We start from the raw sequence: 15,756 nt of genomic DNA, 5'->3' as shown, positions 1-15,756 counted from the left end.
AAAAAAAACTGAGTCAAAATATCAATTTTTATCGATAAAAATGAGAAATAATATATAATAGTTACAAAATATTACTCTGTGTATATGAATACATGTAACAAAATATTACCTAACTAAGCAAAACATGCAAATAATTAATAAAATGAAAAAGTCATGAATGTAAATTAAATATGATATCGATCTCCAATTCTTTAAAAAAAAAAAATTAAAATATCTAGATTTCTAATTTATCTTTCTATAGACTTTTTAATTATTTTTTCGAATTAAAAAAGTTGACATCATTTTAAAAGAAAAATGAAAAAAAGGTAAAGAGATAAATATTTTTAATTTTTTCAGTCAATCAAATTCTCTCGTCCATTTTCTTCCTATTTCCCAAACCATTTCGATAATATTTTAAAATAAAGTGAAACTAAATGAAACACCCAAAAACATAACGAACTTAACTTTATAGATTATTTTGATTAATTATAAGCAATTAATTGACCAACTTGAATTAAAAATAAAAAAGAGATCACCGAATCAACTAGAGACGAAATAGAGTGATGATACATAAATAAATAAATTATGTCTTGTCAAACATGTAACAACCTTCCCATTTCTTCTTCCCTTCCATTTCACATTTTTAATTATTTTCATACTAATAAATTTCTGTCCCCACCCCCCTTTTCTTAATTTTTTTTTTTATTTTAATCTTCTTCATCTTCTTCAAAATCCTTCTGGTATAGTGTATATATATATATACATACTCTCTCACTGACATACATTCCTAATATATTTATATATAATGTTGACAGAATCACGTAATTCGGATTCCGAGTCAACTAGCACAGTAATGTCGGTAAATTCTTCATCTTCTACAAGAGGTGGATCAAAGCGATCATGTTTTTCCGGCGCCGACTCCGACTCCGACTTGACCAGAGGATCAAAAAGGAGTAGGGTTAATAATAGTAATAATAATAATAATAATAGTAAGCATCCGGTTTACAGGGGGGTCCGAATGAGGGCATGGGGGAAATGGGTATCGGAGATCCGAGAACCCAAAAAGAAATCTCGGATCTGGCTTGGAACATTCGCCACCCCAGAAATGGCGGCGAGGGCTCACGACGTTGCCGCACTTTCTATTAAAGGAAACTCTGCTATTCTTAATTTTCCGATGATTGCCCAATTCTTGCCACGTCCGGCCACGTGCTCCCCACGTGACGTCCAGGAAGCGGCGACAAAAGCGGCGGCGATGGATCAGTTCGATACTCAGTCTAATCCATCGCCGCCGCCGGACGAGGTGGCGCCGGCCGCGTCCCCGGAGGAGGAAGAGGAAGAGATGTTGGGGGAAATAGTTGAGCTTCCGAGTTTGGGGACGAGTTATGAATCTAGCGAGTTGAGTCATGAGGAATTCTTATTTGTTGATGACGTGGAGGAATGGTATTATCATCAACCTGACACGTGGACATGGTGGCATGGAAATAATAGTGTTTTTAGTGATGACTCAGCAGACTTTTTTTCTACCCATTTTGACCCTCCTTTGTAATTTCTTTTTTCACTTTTTTTTTTGAGATAAATTGAGTTCCAAGGGATGCATGATTGTGGTTTAATTTATTTAACAACTTAATAAGGTAATTAAATGATTGGATTAGGTAATAATAAAGTTTTTTTTTTATCTTGACCGTGATGGGGGAATTTGATTCAACGGTTACTATTTATTTGTTGACAAACATGTTTTAATCAATGGGTATTTAATTTTCTTGTGGGGACAGTTCGTTTGGTGTATATATATGGTTCATTATTTAGTTGTTGAAAGATAGATTTGCATATTTAAAATAATATAATATATATAGCTTAGATTCATTGCAGTTTTAATTAATTGTTTAATGTTACATTAAAAAAAAATATTTTGATTGTACCATAATTATATTACATAAGTTAAAAGAAGATAAGTTTAATGATTAATATGATAGATTATATACAAACTAACTAAAGTATCTCAAATAAAAATAGTGATTTAAACAAATTTAAAATATAACTCAACTTAAGGAGTTTAGATAGTCTTGGATTGATTGTAATCTCAACTTAAAATACATTTTTCTTATAGGTGATTTCTTTATGTAGAATTCTTATAAAAAAGGATAACAAACAAAAGGTTCATATATAGTTTTAATGTCTCCATTTAGAGTATTTTTCATTTAGAATATTTTATTTATTTATTTCTGGATAAAAAAATTAAAAAATGTAAATATAAACACAAAATATTTTATATGAGAAATATTTTAGTCTGAAATTCATTTCTCACTAGAAATTTTTATTTAAATAAAAGTCATGTTAATAAAAGTTCATAATAATATAATAAACTCCAATGAATAAATAGATAAATATGCATAGATATAAATTTAAAAAAATGTTTTAAGTAACGCAAAACATCGTGAGAAGAGCGGGGAGTCGAATGGTCACACCGGCCATCGGTCTTCAATCGACTTTCTCAACACCCCTAAGGGCATCTCATGTGTCCGGTCCGAAGAGACTATGCATTGTACCACCAATGTTATTGGTGGTAGAGGGAGGACTCTAGAAATAGATCAGTTCTCAACTATACTTCATTTTCACAACCAAGTGAGGGAGAGGTTTTTGATTGACACACAACTTAAGTAACAAACTCGGCCTAGAGTGGTGCAACCGGAATCTCGCGTGGCCGAAGCTTAAACTTTTGCATGAGTGGTAGGCATAGAGAGACGTACTATTTGGGTAGACGAGACGAAGGCGATTAATGTCAGATCCAAATCTTTTGAATTTTAAACGTTAGAGGTGCGCCCCATAGTTGTACCTATCTCAAGAAATAATGAACGATAATAGAATAACGATCGAAGTAGACTTGATCCGATTAAAACTATTATGTCGGGCTCTTTAGACGTCGTCTTGGAAACCGATGGCATCTCGAGCCCGAACCTGAATGGCATCTTTTAGTATGACTTCAATTCTTGAGAAAGATATGTTGCTCTATGGAACGAATTTAAAACAACATTTATCATGTCAATCAATAAGTGTATTAGATCGATAGTCGATGAATCCGATGACTCGCTGATGGTCGGTTAATATTGAGAATCCATAGGTTGATAGAGAGGGTACATGGATTCGATTGTTTGAAATGTCAACAAATATGTGAAATCATGATCTTCTTAGTTAGGTCGTTAATGATCTTAGGGGATTTATAGAGCTCGATCATAACATTCAATTATTGTAGAAGACCGATTGTGTTAGAATGAGGGTGCATCACTCATATTCACATATTTGCTATCTGGAATCTATTTGTGATGATAATATAAGAAATATGTAAAAGGTAATGGTATGACCTGAACGTCCTATTGTTGTGTCTCCTTCATCGGAACAAACACATCTAATCCACTTGTATTGGAGTCATCGACTTTTTATGCAAATGAGATAGTCTGTGAGAATCTCATTTTACGTTGATCAAATCCATATGGCTAGCCTTGCGGATGTTGAAAGGTTAATTGTTGATAGGACAAATTTAGAGAGATTTGATATGGGTAGGAGGGATATCATGCAAACTAAGGAGGGATTAAATTAGCCAACATATTTTCGTGAGGCTAGAATCGAGTATCCGTCTTTACAACTCTCGGGTTGCGATGTCATCCTTAATGTCGAAAAGGGGTAGTGCAAGCAGGTGCTGAAGTATCAAAAACTGAGGTCATCAACCGCATCTTATTTTGGATTTGTTGTCCAACAAGAAGCGATGGATCAGGTAGAAAAGGGGACATAACCCTAGTCACCTCTATTAGAATTCTTTATCCTAAAATTTAAATAATGAATTGTCAATTTTCATTCACGAGGTGTCCGATGAGGAATCGGTGAATTATGAGCCAAATTATGAGCCAAATTATGATGTAAATGAGAATATCTTAATTGAATTCTCGACAAATAATATGACGTTGAATGAAAATAAATCTCCATTAAGGGAGGTCCTTGAATTGAAGAATAAAGTATGTCTCAATGTGCGCGAGATCCCACCCTTCCTTATACTTCCACCCAAGCCCTTCTTCATCTAACAAATATTAATGTTGTCAGCTAAAGAAGTTAAATGATCAACCACAAAGTTATATACAAGAGGCCAAAAAACGTTTCTCGAACCAAAGAAGGGCTATTCCGATTAGATTTCATCAATGATTGAAAAGATTATTGTTTAAAACGTATATGTAAACAATGATAGTGTGAAGAGGTGTGTCATCAAGTCACTTTAAGAACTATTGGTTGTGGCATATATTATTTTAATGAGACTAAAATTCGAAAGATGAATCAATAGATTATAAGGGATCTATGTAATTGACGGTTATGTTTTTGAAAATATTGTGATTCTATAGGGGTTTCTCGAGAGATTCTTGTGTCAGTATGGAAAAAGGTTGCATTATGGTAAGTCGATGGTGTGTGTGTTATAAAGAGATGGAATCGACGACTCACTTAATTTTACTTTGTCAAAGATGACTAGTATCTGAAATCTTTTGTGGAGTATGATTGTGATTCACTAGGTGATGCCCGAGTCTTTGGTAGTTGTTGTGAAGTTTGAATTGATCATTATTTAAATACGTTAAGAGTTATTTAAATAATTTTTAAAAAATTAATCATTATTTCATATATTTTACAAAATTTAATTTATCAACAAAATTTTTTTTTTTTTTTTTTTTTTACAATATCCTCCTTTTTTTTTAATAATATATATATATATATATTTCACTAAATATTAATACATTTTTAAGTATTTTCACCAATATAATCATTCACTCTTTAGTAACGATAAACACGACCCAATTCTTTTTCATAACGATAAACACAACCAACCCTAATATAATCATTCACTCTTTAGTAACGATAAACACAACCCAATTCTCTTTCGTAACGATAAACACGACCAACCCTAAACCTAATATGAATATGAAACGAAAAGGTATCAATGATTTTCATGAAATAAAACCTTACAAAAGAGGATACATATATGGCTGTCAATTCACACATCTTAATCACACAGGCTTTATCAATTTGACAAGACTCACTTTGAATTTAGTTAGTGCTTTAATGAATTATTTGAAAAGAATAATATTTTATAAGTAAATGGTGATGGATTCTCAATTATTTGAAATATAAGTTCATATTTATATAAAAAACAAATGAATGTGTTATAAAGAATAAAACAAAGAAATATATTCATACTTTTTTTTTTTTAATTTAGAAAAGGAACATAACCTTACATAACTTCAATTTAACATAAATTATTTTTAAATGAAAAAATTTCCACTTGAATTATAAGGTATATTATTGAAATTAAAACAAAATAAAATGTATGAAGTGTTAAAAGTTTAATGGAAAATCCAGGCTTCTCCTTAATAAATTAATTAAGCTAAGTACTTTCTTTTAGTCCATGATCTCCCATAATCTCTCATTGGTTAATTAAGTTTCACCATCATCAAGTTTTCTTCATTAGTTATTTAATTATTATTTCCGTACACATTAGCATATAATTAAGACTTCATTATTCCTTAATGATGAAGCTCTTAAGTCCTAATTAGATCGACTAATCCCACGTGCATGTAGTTATATTTTCTTTTACTTTCCTAATTTGTCGCTTTACTCCCAAAATTTAATAAAAACTATAACGTCAAATGCACTTTTATCAGTGACGAAGTAATAAAATATTCGACCGTATTCGAATTCACCGAATTTAAATTTTATTTTCGGTTTTTCGAATAAAAAATTAATTAAACTAATTCGATTTTAAATACGATTTTAAATTTATTTTTCGCGTTGTTTCAACTCAAAAATTAAACCGAAAACTGAATTTATTTTTTATTATATAATTTATTACATATAATTCAATAATTATATATAATTTATTATATAATATATTCAAAAATCGAAAATCAAATTCAAATTTGATTCGGTTCGAGTAACCCGAACTGAGAAACTCGAATAACCCAAAAATTGAACCGATGAATACCCTAATTAAATCCATTAACTATAAAGTTGTAAGTCCCGTAAACTTTTTGTCGTGTTTGTTTCGTTTGTTTACTATGATTTGTGATGTATGATGTTTAATTGGTTGTTCTTCATCGAATTTACTTTATTTCTCCGTGTAAAGATTGAATTAATGAAATCATTTGCCTTATTTAAGAAAAATATAAAAAGAAGGTGAAAGTAATGAAGGATAATTGCTTGGCAACCCACAGGCACAAACAAACATGGCAAATTTAATCATGAATCGGACATATATCTTTTAAATGGACAAAATAATACTTTTTGGATTGTTTTTTCTTTTTAATTATTTGAACACGTTCATTATAAGCATTTTCTCTCTATATATAATATATATTTGCTTTTCGTTGCAATGACTTTGGCCCATCCATCCAATTCCATCCACAATATATATCAAACAAATTAAGAAAGAAACAAAAAAATAAAAATAATAAATATTCACCATTTCCATTTGTCTAGTGAATGGTGCTTCCTTTTAGATTGATGGGTATATCAATCATCACTTTTATTTTATTACACTTTTCACCTACCTAATAACCAATTCCTATAACCAAATATTAATTAATTACAACGTGTATATGATAATATCATTAAAATTGATGACAACCCATTAATGAAAAACAATACAAATGATGTATATTATCAGAAAAGTTGTCAACTTTTTTGAAATTCAAAGATTTCAATCAAATATTCATTACAAAGGAAAGTTGGCCGACCTCTTAAAAGAAGAAGAAAAACTATTATGATTATGATTATGTATGTATGCAGGTTTAGTCATGTCGATCTTGTCGGCATTGTGATTTGTGTGGCAAGAATATATATAATTGTCGTGGGTCCTCATGATATGACATATTATCAAATTAAAACAGCTTTAATATTAATAATATTCCCTTTTTTAAAATTCCACATTGGCGGCAGAGAAAAAAAATGAAGAAAATATGTTGACACGTCTCTCTCTTCTCTTTTTCTCTCTGGCGGTGGCGGTGGCGGTGGACTGGTGGTGATGATGGCGGTGGAGGAAGTTTCACCGGTGAAGTACTTAGACAGACAAACAGACAGACAGACAGGTCTGATCCTTATAGGCCCCATCGGGATTTCTAAAGATCATAATTTTTTTTCTATCGATTTCAAATAATTACATCTATCAAATTGTAACCAAACTTTCTCTCAATATCCACCAACCCACCCACAAACATAGAGTTTAATTAGCTAGCTCTAACATTATTGCATGACTTTATTGGGGTCAATCATTTCGATAAAACAAGTAAATCATTCTAGTAACTCAAGTATGAAGTATAAGACTTTTATCTTAAAGACTAAAGGTTAATAATATTCAATTCCCACCAATTTTGCAAAAGTTATGATGAAATTAATTAATATCAAACAGATAAAAAAATAGAAAATAAGTTATGATAGCTGATTTGTAGGAATTAGTCATATAAACAGTACAAATACTTACTACTGGTCTACATTATTTGTGGAGATTGTCGAGTTTTTATGTGATTTTAAATTTTCTTCAAAATTTTTGTTTTTTGGATGTTGTTTCATGAATAGAAAATTTTTGACGAATGATAGATGCATGAAAAAAAGTGCATTATGATTATATGTTACAGAATATGTTGTGAAGAGGTGGAGTCGATGGCATTTTACTTGTTTTTACATTGCAAGGAGTGGCGTCAACTATTTGAAACCTACTTTGGAACAAGATTGTCATTGAGTGAGTGATGCCTAAGTCAATCGTCGTTTGTTGAATGTTTGGATAGAAACCATGAGCTCAGTTGAATTAAGTTGATGAGTTTCTATCTCAATTATTTTCTAGTGGACTATTTGACTCGAAAAATAATTAGTGATCGCGATTCACCGTGTTTACTCCACGACGCTATAATTATGACGATATGGAAGATCTTTTTTGGAAAATCGATGGAAGCGGTCGGTGAACTTATTGATCTTCTTGAGAATCTCTAAGCTAATTAACGGTGAAATGAATGAAAGTGGGACAGTTAATTACATGGGGAGGGGACCGTAGCAGGTGGTTGGTTTGCCGGTGCGGGGACCTATTTTGCGGCGCCCGCCAAGTCTCCTTCAGACCACGTTTTCTTCTTTCTATTTCTATTTCGTGCATGCCGCTGACTAAACCTTCCACACGTGTGGTCCATCCATCTTACACTTGTAAATTCTCATCAATTAATATTAATTAATTTTCAACCTACAAATCATCGTCACTTTGCAATTAATATGCCATTTATGTTTTTTAAATTAATAATAATATATATATATATATATATATATATATATATATATATATATATATATATATATATATATATATATATATATATATATATATATATATATATATATATGATAAAGTTACTATATAATTTATTTTATTATCCCTTAGAATAGATGTTTATAGTCATATAACTTCTAACATTCTAAAGCACTCAACTAATAATATTTTAAATTAGTTTATATAATTTAATTATATATATATATTAGTTTATACAATTATATATATTTATACATACCATTATAAAAAGAAATCAATCTTAAGTGGGAAAGAGTTAAGTGTTCATTATACATAATAAAAAAATTATTATTCTTAAGTTGATTGTATATGATTATTTTATTAATAATATAGATGTACGGCAATTTTTGCTAGTTATAATTAACTTTACAATTTACAAGTATTTATTTTTAGTTCAACATGTTATTTAAATATTTATCTAAGTGTACTTTTTTTTAATATCGAAACACTCTATTAACTTTGTTATAAATTGAATGGACTTATTATTAAAAAAAACAAGATACTCTTATAATTTATTTTGAATTTTAAAATATAAGTTTATTTATTTTTATACATTTGTATAAAATTATTAAAATCAAAATAATTTATTAACCTGTAAAACTTAAGATACATATTTAAATATTACAAAAATTTAACCTTAAGAATTTATTTAAATTTTACTAGTTAATTTACTTTAAAATAGTAAACTCCTACCATTCCGATCAAAAAACAATAATGTTAATCAAACTATATTTTAATATTTTGTTTTAATGCACCATTTAAAATTAATTAAAACATTAAATTATCATTTATTTTAAAATAGTACCATTTAAATAGTTTATCAAAAAATAATTCATATAATCAAAATTATCATCAATAATTACATTTTAAATAACCAAATTTCTTAAAAACTCAATTCGAACAAAATCATAAAGTCTCGAGTTCTAATAGAAAATTTATAGAGTAGATATAATCGGCTTAAAATATTTCATTAACTTAAATTTCTTTTATAGTCTAATTTCAATCAAGAATTTGTAATAAAATAAAATAAAAGAAGAATATACTTTTAAGATTACGATTTATCCAAATATATATCGAGTTTAACTAGATTAAATGTTTATTAAAACTTACTCGGTAGTCTAATTTTAAATCATAAATTCGTAGATTTTTATAAGTAAAACTATTAAAAAAAAGTTATTATAGTATAAATATTGCTTTAGTAGTCTTTGTTTGTTAAAATGATTGAGAGATTTCACTCTACTTTATTTTTTTATATTTTTTTTCTTTTTTTTTTTTCAATCAATAACGTGATTTTCTTTCCTAATTTCTCTCTTTTGTCCCCCACATTACTATATTAGGACCAATTCGGCCATGTGATATAACTCTTTCAAAGTCTATCATAGTCAAAGTCTAGTTCTAATTAATATAACCACACAATTACAAAGTCGGTACAATTGATTTAAAATATTTTATTCATTTTCAATTTACAATAAAATAAAAGAAGAATATTAAATAAAATTTGTTAATATTTGTAATTTTATGATTTATCAAATATAATATCCAACTTAATTAGCTTAAGAATTTATTTAAATTTAACTAGTTAGTTTACTTGAAAATAGTAAATTCATAAATTTTAAAATTTTGTTTTATTATACCCAACATTTATTTGTATTTAATTAATATTGCTTTACTCTATTTTCTTGTTTACCAACTGGCTTGTGAATGTAACTTTTTCAAAAGTCAATACAGATAGTTAAAGTCTAGTTCCAACACAATCACGAAATTTCAAAGTCGGTACAAATGATTTAAAATATTTTATTAAACTAACTAGAATTTAAAAGTATTTGTAATAAAATAAAATAAAAAGAATATTATATAAAATTTGTTAATACTTATAATTTTATGATTTTTCCAAATATAGTATTGAGTTGTAATTTAATTAGGATTTTATAAAAAAAAAGGTATAATTTTAATTATATTTCAAAATTTATGATGTATCTAAATTCTAAAAAAGAAAAATAATTGGGAGATGAAATTTTAGGGAAGGAATGATGTTGCACAATTTGATTAGCAAAAAAAATAATAAAATTTTTTTCTCTTCTATCTCTCCTCACATTTTATCCTTTTTCCAATCAGTGATTTAGTGACACATCATTCACTCTTCATTCTCTCTCAAATTTCCTCCCCTATCACTTCTTTTTTAAAAATAGTCTAAACATAACTTTTTTTTTTTTTTTGTTATTTGAAAAAGCACATAGTAAATAATAATAAAAAGTTACTGTAAAAAAATAGTCCAAATCTGTGAATAGACTTGGCCCATATAATTCATGTAAATATGTGAATAAACTTGGCCCATATAATTCATGTAAATAGACTTAGCCCATGTAATTCATGTTAATGGACATGGCCCAACATCAATTGAGCCATTATTTTGTGTTTTCATAATGTTTATTATTATTAAATAAAAATAAAAATTAATATTAATGTTTAATATAATAATAATATTTAATATATATACATTATAGTATAAAAAACAAAACAAAATAAAAATAAAATAAAAAAGAATTAATAACATGATAATAAAATATATTTAAATAAAATAAAATATATTTGTTAACTTTTAAAATTGATGTCAAATATTATTCAGATTTATTTATGAATAAAAATTAAAATCAGATATTATTTTTTTTAAATTTAAATTTGACCACATTTCATGCATAAAAAGTATCTACTGATTCCTCAAAATCTTATTGATTGAGATAAAAGTTAAAACATAATGTACCTTTAAAAATAAAACTGTTATTAAAATTAAAATATATATTACCAAAATGAAGTTAAATGATTTTGATTGCATTTACATTAATTAACATAACATTTTTTACATTAATTAAATGTTATTTTTTACGTCTATAAAAATAAAAAAATTTCTTCCTACATTAACGCATTATTCAATATTTTATAATTTAAATGTATTATCATAAATATTTAAAAGTCAAAATTATATAGTGAGTTTAGTAACATTTTGTCAGTCTATAATTCGATTTTTATTATAAACAAAAAAATATATATTTTAAATGTCATTTGTTTAAAATATAAATATATAGTTATAAATTTTGATATAAGTAAATTCTTCTTAAAATTATTATTTTTATAGATCTAAATAGTTTTATTTCTAAAAATAATTTATAAAGTTTAAAATATGAAGTTTAAGATTTTAATTTATTTATGTTTTATATCTTAATTTTCTTTTTAAAGGGAGCAATAAATTATATTTTAATTTTATATCAAATAAAATTATAAAGAATTGGATTTTAATTATACTCTTAAATATATAAGCTTTTACGATTTTAAATTTACAATAATAAGATTTAACGAGTTTATAAATAATTTGATTTTAATATTTTATACGAGATTTTACATTAAAAAAATCAAATTTATATTTATAAATTTTTTTGAAAAAAGTTATCCTTTATTTAAATAAATAAATTAATATAATTAACTTTGTAAAATATAATTTTTATAGCATTATTTAGTTATTATTATATTTTAATTAATTTTATATTTAAATATATATATATATATATATATATATATATATATATATTTAAATTGGCCTATGTAATTATATGTACACAAATAATAATAGTAATATATAACTAATATATTTTAAATTAAAATTTTACTATTTTAAGTAAATTCTAAATTTTAAAAGTTTAAAACTACTAAAATTTTACATAAACTTTTGATTTTGACAGTTTTTAGTTAGGTTAGAGTCATGGTGATGCATATTGATTTTGAGGCGAAAGAAAACAATAATCAATTAATAATACGAGTGAAACTTGTCGTATTACGGGCTCGAACTCAGGATTTCCTTCGGAGTACGACTAATTCCCATGGGTTAAATATATAATCCGCAAACACACTTAACTAATCAACTAGGCGAGCGGAACTTGTCGCACGACGAGTTCGAACCCAATATCTCTTTCAAAGTGCGACTAATCTTTATAAATTAAGAAGATAACCCGCAAACGCTCTTAACTAATTAACCAAACGAGCATAACTAATTAACCAAACCAAACGAGCATAACTTATCGCATTACGAGATCAAACCCAATACCTCAAAAAGGTTAAGGATATCCACATTTTTTATCGCTAAAATAGAAGAGACGATTAATTATGATCTTTTATATTAAAATATTTGTCATTATAGGAATGATAAACTCAACGAAAAGGTAGCGAAAGTAAGACCACGAATCTGACGTGGCCTACCACGTTGCTCCCATTTTCCGAAATGCAATTTTCGGGATCATAAATTTTTTTCGTCCCAAAATGTACATTTTGAGACATTTTTAATTTTTATCTTTCCTATCCACATGACATAAATGACATAAAGTATCCATTCATGGAATTGTTTTTTTTCTTATTTTTTAGTTTATCATTATTTTTATTTTCTACTGATACAGTAAAAATAATGTAAAAAGGAATATTTTTATTTATTTACTTTAATTCGTTTAAAATTTTTAAATATATTAAAATAAATATTTGTTTTGCACAGAACATTATTATATTATTTTACTATTTTTAAAAAGAACTATAAGATACTTTTCAAAAAAAGAAAATTAAAGAATTATTTTTAATAAAAAAATCTCAATATATCAAAAACATAAATTATGATATTTATTCTCACCTCAACATATAACGATTTTAATAAGACTTGTTCTTCAAAGTTTTTTTATTTAATCAATACAAAATCAGTTTTTCAATTAATCACTTCTCACTAATTACATCACTCATTTCATTAATCAAAATACTAAAATGCCCTCTATTTTTAAATTATTAAATTATATTTTATTTACATATATCAATACCTTTTAAGTCATTTTATCAAATATAATTATAACCTTCTCAAAATTATCAACCATCATTATTTTTTTTCTATCTCTAAGTTATTTAAATAACCCAAATCCGAACAAGTTGATATAAAAATTTTAATTGAACTATTTCTACAATGAACTATTTCATGTTAGTGTTATGTACGGTTTTTAAACGTTCAAAATTTAAAATTTTCATATTTCAGCAACCCCAAACAATCTCATATGTATCTGTTTGACATCAACTAATTACTATCATTTTACATATTATATAGCAATTATATAATTATTAATTTTAATATTCTTAAGAAAATAATTATTCATTATATGAATTAATTTTAGAACAAACAAAACATTTTCAATATTTAGGTAGACTAAAATTGTTTTGGAATTCAATCTATTTGGTATAAATATTTTCTTAAACCGTTATCGAACCGCATAAACACAGTTTTAAAATTAAATTAACTATTTTACATTCGATTTCAACATATTAAGAATTGTTTGGTAGAATTCAGTCCAATTTTTAAAAGTTAATTTTATTAATTTGCTCAACCTTACCATACAAATTAATCAATTTATGTATGGATTTGGAACTTTACCCCATGTTTTGCTTAAATGATGCAACAAAAAAATATATATATTCATACTTAAATCTTCATTTCTTCCTACTTTGCTAGATAGACACTATCAAATTGCTCACATTCCAAATTTCATGACATAAAATTACATCAAATACACACCCTCATCAATTTTATTACACATGTCAATCCACACTAGTAGAAAAAAAATCCCATCTTCATTAACTTTTAAGCCACACTATTATACATAATTTTGTCACACTCCTTTGTTACTTAAAAGGGTAATTCTTAAATTAGAAATAAATATTATCAAAATGTTTTCCTAGCATTATTGAAATTTGGTTGTGCATTCTTTAAAAGTAAACCATTAGAAGCAGGATTAATAGCTTTTCTAATCTTGAAAATATTCCAAGCAGTATTAGCACAATGCCCTGCAGTAGCAAGAACATCTCCAGTTGCTTCTCCAGCATTCTCTCCAAACCTTCGAGACACCATTCTTGTTGCAGCACCAGATGTAGCCGTTAGAGCTTGTTTTTCCGCAATTTCAGCCGCGTCTATAATTCGATCTGCAATTTATTTCATATTTAAGTTGTAACTTGTATGTATAGAGAATTTACGAACTCGATAATGTCTTGGGTGACTGTTTGAGATTTTGTTTTTATTTTCAAAAAATGTTTTAAAAAGTTGAGTTACTTACTGACAGCATCAAGAGAAGCCAATAGAACTTGTCCGGGCACCATGGCTAGAAATCTCTTTCCCGGTCCAGACCGGACCACCGGAGCCATGGCTGAACCGGTCACTATCCCCACTCCGTCTAACATTACTTTACTCATCTTCTCAGTCATCTTTGACAAATTTCTCACCCTACATTCACAACTAAACCATTTAGTGGTTGGATTTAGAATGAAAAATTATCGATATTTTCGTTATATAAAAAATAATGTAACGTAAAATATTTAAAATAAATAAACTCTCTTTATGTAATTACCTTTTGAGATTTCTATTGACTCCACTTCTGCCATCACCTTTCTTCTTTGGTCCTCCAACCGAACCACCATTTCTATTATCAATCGATTCAGTTAAAATGGTTTGACCCCCTCTTTGAACTTGACTGGTATAAGCATTACTACACATGAAAATCCCCTTCACGACTTGTCCAGTTCCATGAGCAATAGTTTTCGCCAAAAAATTGTTATAATCTTCAATCTTCGGAGCATAATCCTTCCAATTCAAACCCTTCTTCATCTTAACAGACGAATCCGAGCAAGAAAAACAAGAATTTACCTTGAGAAATTCATCAAGCTGACCCAAATTAATCCTACCAGAGTTGTTTTCCATGAAAGTGACACCATAACTCAATGACTCAGAATCTCTCATGGGTAATGAAAAAAGGTAATCACATAAATCAAGTTTCACTACTGGTTCATCTTTTGTCAATGGCCATTGAAGATCATTGCCGACTTTGATTATTGTAGCGAGAACGATTCCTTCGTCTACTAGACTGATTATGGAGAAATCGCCATTTGCGATTTCTAATGCTTCCCCTGATCCTAATAGATGGACTCTGCAATGGGGAAAACTTAATAGAACATCATGAGTAATAGTTGTTGGTTGTGAGATCATGTCTGGTTTGAGTGAGGTTTGAAATTTAGTGGGTCGTTTTTTAGACTTAAAACAGTTCATATTGTTTTTGGAGATGATTTCATTGATGGATGGAAGGAAGAAAAGATGGATTTAAAAAGAGAGGAAAAGGGAAAATGATCGATTGTTAACAGAGAGGTTTGCGTTGGTGATTGATTCTTTGCTTTATTCCATTAATGTTCTTGATTGGTAAGCATACTTTTTGACATCTATGTTAAAAGATTATTCTACTTTCGGTGAAGCATATGTAAATTAATGGCTTTCCTAGGACTGTTCTTGATGGTTCATAACAAAAGTTAAATCTTTTCTTTTAATGTAAAGAAATGTATTTGGGTTATAATTGGTTTAGTCT

The 15,756-nt window shown here is 27.5% G+C and overlaps 2 protein-coding genes across 2 annotated transcripts; one reads left to right on the top strand and one right to left on the bottom strand.

The window, feature by feature from the left end:
• The first annotated feature begins 784 nt into the window (after positions 1–784).
• Positions 785–1,809, top strand: LOC124916028 (ethylene-responsive transcription factor TINY-like). The gene has a single exon (XM_047456763.1). The coding sequence runs from the start codon at positions 785–787 to the stop codon at positions 1,523–1,525; it is 741 nt and encodes a 246-aa protein (XP_047312719.1). The 3' UTR covers positions 1,526–1,809.
• A 12,061-nt stretch (positions 1,810–13,870) lies between these two features.
• On the bottom strand, positions 13,871–15,468 carry LOC124915303 (senescence/dehydration-associated protein At4g35985, chloroplastic-like). Its single transcript, XM_047455996.1, has 3 exons — positions 14,752–15,468; positions 14,461–14,627; positions 13,871–14,329 (listed from the first exon to the last, which is right to left on the bottom strand). The coding sequence occupies exons 1-3, from the start codon at positions 15,444–15,446 to the stop codon at positions 14,073–14,075; spliced, it is 1,119 nt and encodes a 372-aa protein (XP_047311952.1). The 5' UTR covers positions 15,447–15,468; the 3' UTR covers positions 13,871–14,072.
• Positions 15,469–15,756: the final 288 nt, after the last annotated feature.

Source organism: Impatiens glandulifera, chromosome 9 (assembly GCF_907164915.1).
Source record: "Impatiens glandulifera chromosome 9, dImpGla2.1, whole genome shotgun sequence".
Lineage (NCBI taxonomy): Eukaryota > Viridiplantae > Streptophyta > Magnoliopsida > Ericales > Balsaminaceae > Impatiens > Impatiens glandulifera.
Note: the sequence above shows the minus strand (reverse complement) of the source record. Positions and strands in the feature narration are given on the sequence as shown.